This window comes from Drosophila takahashii, chromosome 2R, assembly GCF_030179915.1.
Source record: "Drosophila takahashii strain IR98-3 E-12201 chromosome 2R, DtakHiC1v2, whole genome shotgun sequence".
Lineage (NCBI taxonomy): Eukaryota > Metazoa > Arthropoda > Insecta > Diptera > Drosophilidae > Drosophila > Drosophila takahashii.
The window spans coordinates 43,337,757-43,353,702 of NC_091679.1; the positions used below are offsets into that span (position 1 = coordinate 43,337,757).

A 15,946-nucleotide genomic window follows, 5' to 3' on the forward strand; every position below is an offset into this window, starting at 1 on the left:
GTAGATAGAGAATAAAGACCATTGTAATACGATTATTGACTCTATAATGTGTAGGTATATTTGAAAAATACAACTTAATGTCTAGCGTGATTGAATAACATACATACTCATGGTAAAATATTTAAGTCCTATACATTTGTACAATTCTAATGTGTCTAAAACAGTGTATAAAAGTCGGTAAATATCTCACAAACTGGCGAATTCTCTTAGCGATTAAAGACGTTAAATGGGATCCTAAGAAACTGGTATAAATACGCAACTCGCATTGGGTTTGACTTATATACGCTACTAAATTCAGTCTTTGGGGTTGGTACTCTCTGTTTTTTAGAGTACAAACTATGGGCCTGCAATCGATCGTCCAGCATTAAAGAAAGCTCTTGTAGAGCCGAATGCGTAGGTCTCAGAGTCATAATTGTGGCTGCTGGTGCAGCGCCAATGTGGCTGCGATATTGTTACTGGGTCGCTCCAAATAGGTTCCGTTTCCAGGCATGGGCATTGACATGGGCATCTCCAGATGGTGATGGCTTAGCTGCTGCTGCTGCTGCGACTGCTGCGGCGGAAGTTGCTGCTGCTGCTGGTGGGCTAACTGCGCCTTCAGTAGACTGGGAGATGCCTGTAGAGTTGGAGTATTGCTCGCCACCCCGGCACTACTTCCTCCGGGACTGGGACCGCCCTCCTTTAGCGGAACGCCGATGGTGAGCCGCACATGCAGACCCGACTCCTTGATGAGATTCACCACATCGCCGTGCGACATGCCGGCTATTTCGATGCGGTTCACCGCCACTATGCGATCGCCCACCTTGAGCTCGCCACAGCGATCCGCCGGACTGCCGGGTATTAGTTTGCCTGGAAATTATATTTATAATTAAAATACCTTTCCAAGAAGTACAAAATAGAGCCCTGCATGAATCATTCCATTTTTGTTTTATCATTGTATGCCATAAAAATATATTGAATGTTTTTCTAATTCATTTCGAACTGAATGAATATTTTTTATACATTTTTTGAATTTGACAGATTTGTTTTGTGCCTTCTTTTGAGAACAAAAAGTGGAAAATTTTTAACAAATCAATGTTAACTGCATAGTAAATAAAATTCAGGCAGATTTAATGACAAAATTTTGGCCCTTTCTTCTTCAAAATAAAATGTCGTTTGAATTATTTCGGAATTCATGCCATTCATTCAATTCTATTAAACTCAAAATTCAAATTCATTCAATTCTATTAAACTCAAAATTCTAATTAATTCTTTCATATAAAACAAAAAAATTCCAAATAATTCTTTGAATCCATTCATACAGGGCTCTAGTACGAAATAAACAACCCACCTATTGTCGAGCCGTAATAGTGGTTCGATGAAGATATAATGACAAATCCAAAGCCCTCGTTTTCATGCCGGCTGACAATCACATCGTAGGGATAGCGACGCAGTTGTGACTGACTAACTGGAGCCTGCTGCAGCAGCGGATTCCTCCGCCGGCGTAGAATCATGGTGACCTGGCCGCGCAGCGCTGATTCCCCCACCAAAGAGACCACTTTGTGGTGCGAAGAGTTGAGCTGTAAGATTAAAACAGAAGAATTAGCTAAGATGAGACTGTTTAAGCAAAAGTTAACCTACCACATTAATGCCATCGATGCTGAGAATCTCATCGCCGGTGGAAATGCGCTGGTCCTGATCGGCGGCACCGCCAGGCACAATGTGGCCCACGGTAACCTGGGAACCCTCCTCAGTCCCACCAACGATGCGAAAGCCAAAGCCCAGAGCCTGACGCTCCAGCGTAACCTCGGTGAGTTCGCACTGGTCCGCATCCTCGGAGGCGTCCAGCAGAGCTCCATTGCGCCAGCTGGGCGAGTGCTGCAATTGCTGGGGAGGATCCAGGTTGGCGAAGCCCACGCGTCTTCTATCACTGAGCAGCTCGTTGACGCGTCGCTGGATCCGCTCGTTCTGGAGATGCGCCGTCTGGAGCGGCGAGTACTGACCGGCGGACGCCTGCTGGGCCTGGACAAAGTAGCCACCGGGACGGTAGCGCTGCTGCGCCTGGCAGTCATAGCAGTAGCAGGACTCGTGGTGAGCCAGTGGCAGCGGGAGAGGCTGCATGCTGGGGGGTAAACCATAGATGCCATTTGGGTCTCCCTGCAGCGACACCTCCGCCAGACGCTCGCTCAGCCTGCTGATCTTGGGATAGGGATCCATGTACGGGATGTCGTCCAGCTCCTGCAGACTGCTGTTCGACTTGCCGGGCGTCCTGTTCTCCCTCTCCGCCGCCGTGGACTCCTCTAATTCGTTACTGGGCGTTTGAACTCTGGCTCTCCTTGTATCCACCAGTGGGGTTTTCGGACGCATGGGCAGCACCTCCTTCACCTGGGTGCTGTACAGATCCGCCGTGGGCGTCTTGCTGCGGAAGAGACCGCTGCCGACAAAGTTTTTCCGCAACTTGGCCACACTGCCCACCTGGTTGTTGGCCGACTGTTCAGGCGGCGTTCGCTGAATCTTCACCGCCGTCGGCGTCGTCTGGCTGCACTCCTTGAGCAGCTCCACCACATAGAAGTGCGGCTTGTTGCGCACATTCAGTCCATTGATTTCCAAGAGGACGTCGCCCTCCATCAGCTGAGTGCAGCAATTGCGATCGAGGATCTTCTTCACAATCTGACCGCAGGCGGAATCGGCGATGGTGAAGCCAAAGCCCATGGAGCCCTTCATGATCGAGAAGGTGTAGAGCTCGGGCTTCTTCATCAGGATGAAGCCACAACTCGCCTTCTTGGCTCCCTCGCCGGACAAGTCCAGGAAATTGTAGTTGCCGTCCATGTTCAAGCGTCGCTGCTTGTCCGCATCCCGTCCGTCCACCGCCATGGTGGTCACCACCTCGTTGTTGGGATCATTCGGATCGAAGGGCAGCGGGTAGCCGCGACACACCTCCAAGGAGGCCCTTTCTCCTGGCAGAATCGACTGGAATATGTTGACCATGTCGTGGTGCGTGTAGCCCAGCACACAGGTGTCGTTCACGTAGACCAGGACATCGCCCGTCTGCAGCTGACCATCCAGCCAGGCGGGACCGTTCGGCACCACCGTCTTGATCTGCAGGAACTCCTCCACATCCCCGCCAGCAGCGCTGCCGTCGCTGCCCACGATGGTGAAGCCCAGTCCACGCGATGACTTTAGCAGCGTGGTGTTGACCCGCTGGCCCTGCAGCTCGGCGGGATTGCGGGTGAACTTGTAGGGCAGCTTCATGGGGGCCTCTTCCTGCTCCGGATCCTCCTGACTTTGCTCCTCCGCCGCCTGCGTGGCCAGTGTCTCTGGCAGCACAGTGGGCGTTTTGGAGCGCTGTTCCTGAAGCTGCTGCTGCTGTTGCAATTGCTGCTGCTGTTGCAACTGCTGTTGTTGACTCTGCTCCGCCGCCCGTCGCTTGGCCTCCAGCACTGGGTTCTCGTACTGCGTCCGCCGGTTCACATGGTCGATAAAGTACATCCCGTACATGGAGTCCTCTATCTTCTCCCAGCCGTAGGGCAGCTCGTCCTCGCAGCAATCCTCTAGGGATTTCTTTTGATACTTGGAGAGTCGCGGATCCAGCCAGTGGGAGGTTCCGGTGTTGTGACTGCAAGGGAGGGGATTTTAGATTAGTCATTGATCATTTTATTTAATTAAATGTTTAAGATCGATGTGGATAATAACATTTTGTTTTGATACTGACAACATTTGTGCTTTTACGGTTTTAAAGAGCAAGTCCTCTCAATTCAAGAAGAAATGTTCTCAATTCAAGAACAAATGTTCTCAATTCAAGAACAAATTCCCCCTTTACAAGTTTTACTCACTCAATGAAGTACAGTTCTCCGCGTTCCGTGTAGGCAGTCTCCCATTTGGGTGGCAGGGGTCCCAATCCGTCGCCCGGATCATCGTTGTTCTCGTGGTTCTGGTGCTGGGCATCTCCAGCTCCGCACTCGCTGCCCAGACTGCTGTCCCCCGTTTCGCCATTGTAGTAGGTGTTCTGCAGCAGGTTCTCTGTAAAATATAGAGTGAAAACCCCAATCAGTGCATCATCCATGTAACATACTCGTAAAATCGTAAAAATCAATCACCAAACCCAAATCGTTCAATGAACTCCACACTCGGCAGGTGGAATTTTGCCAAAACGAGTCACGGAACTGGTGGAGTTTGATGCTCAGCCAGCCGCAAATAGTTTGGTGTGGTCTTTTGAAATCGAACCTCATACAAAAGCGAACCCCAATCCCTAGTCCGCATCTCCTGCCACTGGCCATTCCCCGCCAGCTCTCGTCGGCAATCCGGTGAAGCGTAAAGCGTTTTCGATTGGGGCAAGCCAGAATAATAATTATTATTAGCAGTTGGCAGGCTGGCTCTGGTCAGACGGTGACCTACTTTTCTGGACCACGGCGATAATGGGACGAGATGGCCACTAAGCACTAAGCACTCTCAGTCCAGTCCCCCACTCAAGTCGGATGAGTAATGGGGAAATTTTAATTATGGCCAAAGCGAAAGAAGTAAATGAGTGGCCTATGCTTTCAACCAAGGCCGACGTGATTTCGCTTGACAAGCCGTTGCGAGATGATCGAATGATAAGCCCTAGCCATGAGTCAGGTTTCCTCGGAAATCTCTTATGAAGTAAACATGTAAGAATTAAAACTCTTTTTATGTAAACATAGTTTTGGGTAAGGTATATTGTCATCAAATAACATTTTTACATTACCAAAAAAAATATTATTAAAGTATGTCATTGATAAAATATTCTAGAATATTAATAGCAAAGATTTTTAAATATTTGGTATTTCTACTATACAAAAAAATCATTTAAAATATTAAAATAAAATATAACACAGATAGAATATTCAGAAATATTTGTGAAAAAAAACTACGACCTAAAAATTAAGAACTATTTGCTATACAAATATTATAAACTTATCCCAAAGATATGATATTCTGGACACATTTTTTCTCTTTGACAGTTTGCATTATAGAAATAGGCCTAAACCTATGCTAAATTATGCTTCGATGCTCATTAAAAAATGGATTATGTAGACCACTCGTCGTTAACCCCTTTTGAGGTGCATGCCCCAGCCCAGATATATATAAGCATATGCATACATCCAGCGATAAAGCCATGCGAACAGGGCTAATCGAATGTCGGGACTGTTGGAGAGCGAAAAAATAGACCCACCTGAACATCATTCAAAACATATTGCGAATCATTTGCATAGGAAGATGAATATTTATGGCAGACACTTCCAATTGGAACACGGAAAAGGGGGAGCGAAAGGGCGGGCAGGTGACACATCTTTAAACGGTAAAAGCGCCATCGTCTCGTGTTTGCATTTGGGGCTGAGGTAGTGTGACAGAAACGGCGAGAAGCTCGTTTGAATAAGTACAGAGAAAGAAATAAGACTCTATATCAAAATAGTATTTGCAGGTCAACTAAATATTCCCACACAATATGATTCGAATTTGGAATGATTCGAAACATTTATTACAGTGTGATTGGAATGATTCGAAACATCTAACACAGTAGTAGTATGATTCGAATGATTTGAAACACCTTTTACTGTGTGATTCAAATGATTCGAAACATCTAACGCAGTGTAAATCATAGTAGTATTTAAAGTAGATACTTACATTCTTCAATTTAAAATTTTAATAGTATAAAACGATTTTAAAATATCAATAAATTACATGATTTTTTTTTTTTTTTGCGATATTTATTATTAATATTATTTTGGTATTATATTTCCTTAAACCTCCTAAATAGTGATAAATAAAATTAAAGATTTATCCCAAATTTCCCTGCGTGCAGTCCACATGTTTGTGTTGGTGGAGTCTGCAGAATCCATAGAATGCTGAAGAACCTGGTTCCGAGAGAAGGGAGAAGGAACGGGGGGTAAGGAGATTTTTCAGTACGGAAGTTGTTGGCGGCACAGTTTGCCTTGGCCTCCCATCACCACCCACCCATCCACTTTGTTTTCCTTTGCCGCTTCGTTCGCAACCTCACTTGCTTGCATTGTGTAAATATTTGTAGAATGCGAGAGCGAGAGGGCGTATTTGATCAACAGATGTAGCACAGAAATAATGCTCACAGCTACAGCTGAATGTGGAATGAACCAGGGCTGCGAGCGCAAACTAGAATCCGAACTAAATGCTGTTTACCTTTCACCCATACCAATCCGGCTTTACTTTCCATGGGTCTTCGTTTATCTCGTGCTATTGGACAAATATAAAAAATAAATATGTAGCACACGTTGCTCCAAATCTGCTGGACATGTTTTCTTATCTGCAACTTCTCGATAAGAAATGCAAATATTTTCCGTTCTAATGAATTACACATATAAGATCGCGAAAACAGATGATGCCAAGATGGTTAGGAAAAGTATAAGGTAATAATGAATTGAAAATCTCTATAGATAATTTTTTTTTTTTGGAAGAAAGGCTTCTTCCTTAAAAAAACAGCCCTGCTCAATCAATAAAAATTGCTCGCTCGCCCAAAAAGATCGCATATCTTGAATGGCAGTACGAAAAGTGACTCATCTGCTGGGAATGTTGGCCCGAATGGATCTCGGATTGAAAAAGAAGGAGACGAAAAGAGACAACGAGTATCCATTACTCATAATAACAGGGATTGCCGTAGTCCCAAGATGTTGGTAATGATTGACAAACGATTATTTTCCGAGATTGCGGCTAATTGCACACGAGATTCAAAGAGAAATTCGGGGAATCGTTTAGCCCAGATCATATCGAGACAGTTCAATCTGAACCCTGATCGGCAGTGGATTAATGCCTCGGTAAAAGTCTAAAAATAATTAAAACAAAACACAACAAAGAACAGGGAACTCTTGGCCAACATGTGGTACAATTGAAGCAGACACAAACAATCCCCGAAAATGTAATGTGCAGGCTACAAGTTACGTAAAGTCGAACCGAAATACCCGCCAGTTCATTGACTTTGACCCAAATGGAAAACAAAAGTCAAACGAAAAGCTGCGCACGCGCCTTTGTCGAGGGTCGGGGGGCGTGGCAGGTCGTGAGTGGAGTACCAGGGGGCGTGACGGTAACGGTGTCGAGCTCCCTAAGTACCCTCGAGTAGTAGTAAAAAAGTAGTAAAACAACCTTTACCTAATTGCCAATTTTCCCCATTCTGATTTCCTCTACATATCATTGTACTCTTCCTCTGATCCGTAAAAATGTTTGCAGATTTACATACTATTATACTTTTTTTTACAATATATCACTGGTTAGTTTTAAATCGTTTTAAACTAGATTTATAAAACTCCAAATTATAGTTAAAGATTTTAAGCTATATTATATTAAATTTCTAAATTAAAAGATATTTTTAAATGTAATTGAAAGGTTATGATATTACTGGCTCTATAAAGCTCTTAACAATATTTAAATATTTTTTACTATTCGCTAACCCGACTTTTTTTCCAAAAACTATGTAGTGATCGGGTCAATTTTTTTTCTCTCTGCTGCTTTAAAGTTTATACATGTACATTTGGTTTACCCTTGTAAGTTGTTATTTGGATCGTGTTTTTTGGCACGATCTTATGAGAAGTTGACAAAAACAGAATTCAAGGAAATCGATTTCTAAAGTGAGAAAGTAAGGGAACCTCAGCTTTCTGTTATTATAACTAAGTATTTAGCCATAAAGAAGATTTGCATAAATAAATCCCTCTCAAAAGTGGTTTATTTTCTTGAGATTTCGCAGAGTTTATGAGTTAATATCCGGGTTCTGTTATATTTTTCTCGAGTACAAAGAACTTAAAAATGCTAAAGTGAAAGCCCCATGTCGTTCCAACTTTAATTTGTATAATTCCCGAGTAACGTCAACATAAATTAAGCAGTAATGAGATGCGTGTTCCGCCGCTTTCGTTGCCGTCTGGACCGCTAGATTTTGCTGCTGTGGCCAATGCAATTCCCCTAGTTACGCAATAAGCACTTCAGATGACTCCAAGTCGTGGCTCAGTTTTCGCAATTTACTTGCTGTCCGAGTTTGCTTTGTAGCGGATCCATTGAATGCTCCCCGACAATTAGTTCGCCCGCGTTTGGAATGCAGGGCCCTTCTGGCAGAAGAACTGCCTCCAAAGACCATTCCACTCAATTGATGTCATCGAGTAGTCTGAGTTCCTGCTCCCCTTTAACACATAAGTCTACACAGAGAAAAAATTGTATATGAAATAGGATCATATTAACCTTATTTCATATCAATAAAAAGCCGATATGATTAATGTCAAATTTATGATTCAATCATATCAATTTAATATTTTATCATTTCATAAAAGTTATAAAAAATACTGTTTAAAAATACCAAATGTAGTATTTTTTAAACAAATCTTGTAAAATAAGATATCAAAATACCATATCAAAATGATACCAGCACATATCAATTTGATCTTTTGTCAATTTTTTTCCGTGAACGTCTTTGTTCTCTCAGGAAAAAAGGGGACGGCCCTCTGTGTGTCATTTGTGACGACTCCTTCACGGGCTCCCTGCTCCGCCTAATGATAGCATTTGGCTTTGCTGCTTCGTTAACCTGGCTTACTACACATGGCACGCCATAAACTAGAGTTACCCTTCTGCTGTCGCAATCAAGAAATTAATAATCGCAGCATGTGATGCCGGGAGGAGCAGAACTTGAACTCCAACGCCACTGCCTTTGCTGCTTTTCCTGCTTTTGCTAATTGCCACTGACGTGAGGCGTAAATGATAAGCAAAAGATACAATGTAAGGTGTGTGGAATGGTGAATAGATTTAGATCCAGGTGGGTGAGTTTCGAGCTGCCGAGTTCGTTGCCACCACTTGAGTTCCGAAGTTCATTGAAACTCCTGGGAATCCTGGCTCCGAAATTCCACCCCTTTCTCGCATTCATCTAATGAAATCCACTAATTTAGTTGCTTAACTCGGGCCCAAAAAAGCGTTAACCACTTAACAATGGGACCAAGCCAAGCGGCAAACGCTTAACAGATGATTCAGATACATACTAACCACCTAGTATCTTGCCCAACTTCCGAAAGCGATTTCCCATCTACACCTAGATGGTGTTGTCCAAAAAATAAATATAACGAAACGAGTGTGAGGGTTGTGTGTTTTAAATGGGAGCTCTGTGAAACTTGAAGAGTGTTTACAAACGCTAACAACTTAGTTTTGATCTTTTAAGGTTATGAAATTTTTAGATATCATATGAACTCGACTATCTTAACCGCAGGTTATTCAAAAATCCATTAGTTTATCGCAAATATGGGTATAGTTCGCTCTAAACGCTCGACCAATAATTTGGCTGAACATTTTAATTTAATGGCCCCAATCACACCTACAAGTTTAATGTCGCTGGGGTATGGTATTAAATTCCCACTTGATCTAGACCGGCAATTATATGAGTTAAGTCAATCAGCGACACAATCGAGGTTACCTAAATCCCCTCCACCTTTCCACTCGTCGACTCTAAAAGAAACCAGCTTTCTGGGTTTCATTCATGAATGTCGTCTTACGATAATTCATTCGAGCGACGAAACAATGCAGCTTGGGTTAGATTTAGATGGCAACTGGATCGACTGGGTTCATGGGGCTTCCACTGTTTTTGCGAGAAAGTGATGACGGGTGGATTAAATGAAACGGGAGTAGAGTAGAGTACTTAGAGGGTGAAACCGAGTGTAATATTGAAAGTGTAGCACTTAGTCCTCTAAGAACTGGCTAAGAACGGAAGACCCACAAGAAGAAGGTTAACAAGAAGTGGGTTTTGGTTTACAAGCGAAACATTTGTAGCCTTTCTTCGTCTTTGGCACGTGGCTGTCCGAAAAGTTCCACCCGCTGTTTCAGTACTTTGTGTTTACTTTTTCGTTAACCACCCGCTGATAGCAGACTAATTTCATTCCACTACACAAGTGCATTTCAAGTTGAAATTGAAACCGAAACGAAAACGTAATTGAAACCGAAAACCAAAGTGGGAGTGTGTGTTTTGCTTTTTTGGACGAATCACTCGCTTTCAACCATGTGGGGGCGGAAATGAGTCACTTGAGACGAACGCCCTAAATTAGGTTTAAGAGCTGGCCCACAGCAAATTAATTTTAATATTTTATGAGGCGCAACGAAAATGGAAATTCGATTTGGAGCACAGGTTCTCGGGCAACCACACATCTAGCTCTCTGCATAATTGATAGCTTCATGCGACAATAAATTTGAATTAACATGTTTGAATAATAAATATTAGATGATAAAATAAAGAGAATTTAGTGTGCTTAAGATCATGTATAAACATGTGATTTGGGATTTAATGAAAAATATATTTAAGTAAAATATATGAGTTATTATTTTAACTTGTTTTACCTTTTCATATAATATTAATTTAATTCAAACATGTTATTGCCTTTCAGTTTAATAAATTTAACACTAGATAATTGAAATGATTTTTGGAATTTATCAACATCATATCAAATGTAGTAGTCACAAAAAAACTGTGGGAATATTGAAGAAAAAATGCTACAAAATCAATATAACTCAAAATATATTTTTCTCTCATGCTTTCAACAATAGGACGAACAAATATATGAAATATTTTAGCAGAAAATTGCATTTTTCATATGTTTAACCCTACAATTTAAATTAAATTTTCTTCCTTACCCTTGCTGCCCTTCAGAATGCTGCTCGGAGGACCATTTCGTCCGGTTCCCGGGCCTCCTCCGTTGACTCCATTGCTCCCGCTACCGCTGCCAATGCCATTGCTCGGCAATCCGGAGATGAACTGATTATGCACCGACATCTGGCTGTTCAGCGAGGAGGTGCCACTCAGCGAGGCGACATCCTCGCGCGAGGCGGAACTCGCCCCGATGGCTGAAGTCGGTACGACGGATTTCTTGAGTGCCGGCGGCGGTGGCGGGCGTAGATGGTGATGATGATGGCCAGCTGGTGGCGCTAGACCCAGAGACTTGTCCCCGTTCCCATTCCCGATCCCCAGGCCATTGCCAACCACATCGGAACCTGAGTTTAAGCCAGCTGACAATGTCTGGGAAACTGCCGCTAGTTCGCCGGCATCGGCGGCATTATCGTCCACGTTGTCGCGGCTGCAATTGAATTTTCTGCTGCTTCCGTTGGCAAGGCTAGAATTTAGATTCGAGTTTCCGTTAAATGTTGCAAAACTGGTCGGAGCAGCGGCAACAGGATGTGGATGTGGATGCGAGTGGTGGTGCTGTTGGTGGGAAGCATTCAGAGGCGCCAACTGCTGCGGCTGCTGTTGCTGTTGATAGAAGTGATTGCCGAAGAGCTGTTGATGTTGCTGCTGCTGCTGTTGCTGTTGATGTTGCTGCTGCTGCTGTGACTGTTGCTGCTGGTACATTAGGTAATCGGTGGGCGATTTGGCGATTGCCACGCCCCTGGCTGCCACACCTGCTACTCCGCCGGCTGTCGACGTTGTCGTGGCCGTGATTATTGGCATTTTAAGCTTTAGCTTCTATCACGAATTGTTCTCAAAACGATCTACCAACGACTTGCGTTTTTTCCAACCATTGCATTCGAGTCTCGTTATTTAATACTTTTTTGTTGGTTTTTCTTGTTTCGGTTTCGCTTTGCTTCGCGCTTGTTTGCGGGAATGTTTAGATAAACTTTGAACGCTTCTTCATTTTGCCGTTTTATTAATTCATTTGTCATTGAGCCTCCATTCCGGTTTCGGGAAGCTGCAAAAACAGAACAATCAAAAGAGAAACCATTAATTAGCAATATGCAAAGTAATATAAACAATTACCGAGTATATAAACAATAGAATAGTTAGAGCCACCATAACGAAACAATAAAGAACGCTACAGTTGGGATTTGCGTCGTTAGGGTGCAACTATTCATTTTATAAAGGTCTAAATCCTAACGAAACGATTTTTATGTATTATTTATTTCAATATTAAATATCATTAAAAATAAACCTTATTTATCATGAAATGTTTTTTTAACCATCGTTTGTTCTCTTACTTACAAAATAAGGAAATGTTCCCTTGTTTTTTAAAATATGAAAAATAAAATGTTAGAAAATTATTGCCCAAGGAATATCATTTATTTGGTTATATTTTTTAAAAGTTCCCTAAAATTCTTTAAGAAAAATTTTCCCACAGAAACTGAAATAACTGAGAACCGTAGTATCCATTAACGTTCTCGGTTTCGGTTTCGACCTTCAACTATTTTCGCAATTTAAACTGCGTCGCCTAAGATGCTTTAAAATCATCGTCGAATACTTTGAATATCTAACATTGTTTGGACCTCAAACCCCGCTCTTCTCCTCTTAGCCAAGTTCCAAAGCCAACTATCCAGTTAGACAGCTCCGGGCCAGACAAGCTCATTGTTCGGCGGCCAACTCCATCCAGACTGCAGTTTGCAAGCGGTGCCAATCAACAGATTGTTCAGTTAGGCTTGTCCCGATCCCCTTTATATACCCTCCCCATTTTTATTCCCCATCATTGTTGACATTGCAATTTTACAGAGGCTTGCTTCGACTTTCCCATGACAGACGTATAATTATAATTATTTTTCTGTGCATTCCATGGCAAAGTTTTTCTTAAATTTTCGCCAGTTAAAGCCATTTTTTGCACTCTTCAAGTGCGTTTAATAAAAAAGAGTAAACCAGCTCGGTTAATTTGGATTTATATCAAAACAAAAACTTTCTTTGTTTAATTTGTTTGTAGTTAAACTTCGTAGTGAACTGGTTTAAATACTATTTTCGTTTTAAGAGGAGATTGAACCAATTTTCCCAACTCTCGCTGCTATTAAATATATGTATTTATAAATATTTAAACAAAATCATGGTTTCCCCGAGAGAAATATGAAAACGTTGACTCACGACACACACAATTATGAGCGAGGGGAAAGGAAAAGAATAAGAAAATTAACTGTGCGAAAAAAGGGGCATCAAACACGGCAGCAACATAAAATTCCTCAAGCGAAAAATTTACTCCAATGAGAAAAAAGGCAGAAGACGATCGACGGAGTCGATGGAGGGCAGAAGGAGTACGATACGTTGAGGCATTAAAAAAGAGCTGCGGGCACCGCCAGCCAAGAATTCCAGAAACGACAAGCAAAACAACAACATCGGCGAGAAACGAGTTTTTTAGAGCATGCCACCAGATCGCCAGAAAACCGAAAACTCAAAACTGAAAACCGAAAGGCAACCCCCACAAATACACAAAGGGAAAATAATGGTATAGGTTCTAGCAATGCGATGTCCTATAAGTTTAAAGTACGCTTTAGGATACAAAATGTTTCAAAAAATCGAAAATACGCAAAAAAAAATATAATTAAAAAATTTATATAAATGAATAGAAAATATTTTTGAAGGGTTACCAATTTTTGTTTTATTTTTACTACTTTAATGAAACTTGTTTTTTAACTTAAGCCACAAGTTTGTAAGATCTCTTTAAGTGGTTTATAAAGTTAATTAAATTAAATCCTAATATTTGAACACAATTTTTCTATTGTTTCGAATATCAAAGTTAGGAAATTCTGAAGATTTAAACCAGCGGTCGGCACACTCATACAATGACTTTTTGTTTTAGACTTGTGTGAGTAAATTGCACGGGGCAGCTCATTAGTGTGTGTGTGCAGACCGCTGTTCTACAGTGTACGTGAGAGGCAGAGGATGGGCAGAACAATTTCCTATGCTCACTTAATAGGGCGCTGCCGACCGCTGATTTAAACTATAATTAAGTAAAAACAAACCAAAGGATCTTTTCTCTCTCTGTACGAACACGTAACAGGAACGATCTGCTTCTGCTGGTAGCGATGGTGGTTGATTCACTTGCCACAAAGAGACCCAAAACAGAGACCTTTTCGAACCGCAAATGTGCCCAGCCACCTGTCGTTTGGCGGACAGCGAAAACTGCATGGAGCATTAGAGAAAAGCCGCGGAAGGAGCGAAAAGTAAAGTTAAGTAAACCGAAGGCAGGGAAAGGCAGGGCAAGAAAGGAGGAACGGGGCACTTTCGACGACCAGGCGGCGCACGACCAGAAGAAATACCGAGTGGCAATCAACAAGGGGAGCGGCGACTGCAAACCAAGTGAAAAGCGTATAGTTAAGCCCACAATTTCACTCCATGGGGAAAATTCATCATCTGCGTTTATGGCCGCCTGAGGTTTTCTGCGAAGCGAGTGCAGTTGGGTGCAGTTTGGATGCAGATCCAAAACAGCTTGGTGGCACTTTGTCAAGAAATGCATCGTACTTTATTTATTTTTCCATTAGAGTTTGGGAAAATTAAAATGGAGTTTAAAACATTTTTAGCACTGGTATTAAAATTTAAAAACTTAAGTTTATACCCAAAAATATTTCTAATTTATTGAAAATACAATTTAAAAATGTTCTTTATAAACAGATAAGAACTAATATACTAAGATATGCAGGAAAAACTCATAAAATTTCGGTACTTCCAGGAACCAATTTAGAAATCGTTAGAGATTTCTGGGAAACCCCGATAATGGACATTTGCAATTTTATAAGTCTTATTTACAGTGCCGTTATTTTAGATTATTATTACTTCCTTTAATACAATCGAAATTTTTTGAAATTTTACTTTTATGATAAACTTATTTTTGGTAGGCCTAATTAGTTATAAATACTAACAATAACAAGCAAAAATCGTTAAGCAAAGTAATCAGCAATCGCGGTTGTCAACTTTCAACGCTCGAGTGCCAGATACATTAGCAAATATTTATCTTTTCAAGCACGCCTCGCTAATTGCCATCGATCAGAGATAAACTTTCTATCGAGTGGTGGTCAATGCCAATGGCAAATATTGGAAAAATGTCAATGAGGGAGATAAAAACCATTTTCAGTCGCTTTCAAAATTCGCACCTCTTTTGGGTTTGTTTATTTGTTTGGCTCGAAAACGGGGTCCTAAAACGATGATCGTCGGGGGGCACTTTCCATTTTCATTCCGATTTTGATGTATTTTGAGTTGAGGTTTTTCTTCGAAAACGCGTTTTTCAAACACACACATACTGTGTTTATACGATGCCGAATTCACGCTATCATTTCACGCTTTCGGCCGATTCGTGCTTGTATAAACGCCATTTCGTGAATTCGGCAACACACGAAAGTTGACTATGATTTCAGCCCAAAAGCGTGATTTGGTGATATGCAGTATGGTAACTCTGTAAAAAATTATCGACGTTGCCAGATCGCTAGAAATTGAAGGCCTTTTATAGGCTATATCTCTAATCAGTGGTATTAAAAATAAGATATTTTTGCTGGTCCGGCATCCCTATCAGCTGAGAGTGAATAAAAGCATGAATTCTCGGCTGTCGTATAAACAGGGGTTATTTCTATTTCGCGCTTTCAAGAAATCGTGATTGCTATCGTATAAACATAGTAACACACTAACACGCACACTTGTCAACACTGCGATGCGGTGGCACTTGTTAACTGTGATATTATGGCCAAGTTTCAGCTTGTTATGGGCCAAAAACCTCCTGGAAAACCCGTTGGAATCGTCGCGCGACGTTCCACACCTGCGATACTGCGATACCTGCGACGCCGAATAAAAAAACGGGTTGCTCACTAATGGCTCGTCTCGTTTTCCATTAAACGCAGCATTAAATTGCAATTCGATTTTCCCGCAACGCGAACCGCACTCCACCGACTATCGAAAACAAATGAAAACTGAAAAACTGAGGTGGCGCGCCGAGTTGACTTGGAAAACCTGTTGCTGCTAGGCCCACGCACACAAAGGTATTTGCACACCGACAACAAAATATAAATGCACTCTTTGTTTGTCACTAGAAAAGCACTGGAATGGTTTAATATTTCACTTGTTCGGCATTGGTAAACCTCTTATTAAACGATTGTCCCAACTTAATTTACAAATAAACGTAGGAGTTAATTAAAAAACGCGAAACGAAAAACAAAACAGAAAACAAAAATAACGCGACGCTCAACAAGGTTGCGTGCCTGGCAGTTATCGACTATCGGCTATCGGTGACCATTCACC

General features: G+C 41.9%; 1 protein-coding gene across 1 annotated transcript; it reads right to left on the reverse strand.

Annotated features, from left to right (window-relative positions):
* Window positions 1–32: 32 nt before the first annotated feature.
* On the reverse strand, window positions 33–15,087 carry Magi (membrane associated guanylate kinase, WW and PDZ domain containing protein magi). The gene is made up of 6 exons (XM_017145208.3): window positions 14,812–15,087; window positions 10,612–11,660; window positions 3,810–3,996; window positions 1,618–3,592; window positions 1,328–1,556; window positions 33–846 (listed from the first exon to the last, which is right to left on the reverse strand). Exons 2-6 carry the CDS (start codon window positions 11,420–11,422, stop codon window positions 407–409), a joined length of 3,642 nt encoding a protein of 1,213 aa, XP_017000697.2. The 5' UTR covers window positions 11,423–11,660; window positions 14,812–15,087; the 3' UTR covers window positions 33–406.
* Between the last annotated feature and the right edge of the window lie 859 nt (window positions 15,088–15,946).

Excerpts from the sequence above, each read along its gene's own strand:
- Magi (XM_017145208.3), bottom strand. The coding sequence starts at position 11,422 with ATGCCAATAATCACGGCCACGACAACGTCGACAGCCGGCGGAGTAGCA. Across the intron at positions 3,593-3,809 it reads GGAGAACTGTACTTCATTGA|TCACAACACCGGAACCTCCC; the intron begins GTGAGTAAAACT and ends CCTCCCTTGCAG. Across the intron at positions 1,557-1,617 it reads GCATCGATGGCATTAATGTG|CTCAACTCTTCGCACCACAA; the intron begins GTAGGTTAACTT and ends TTAATCTTACAG.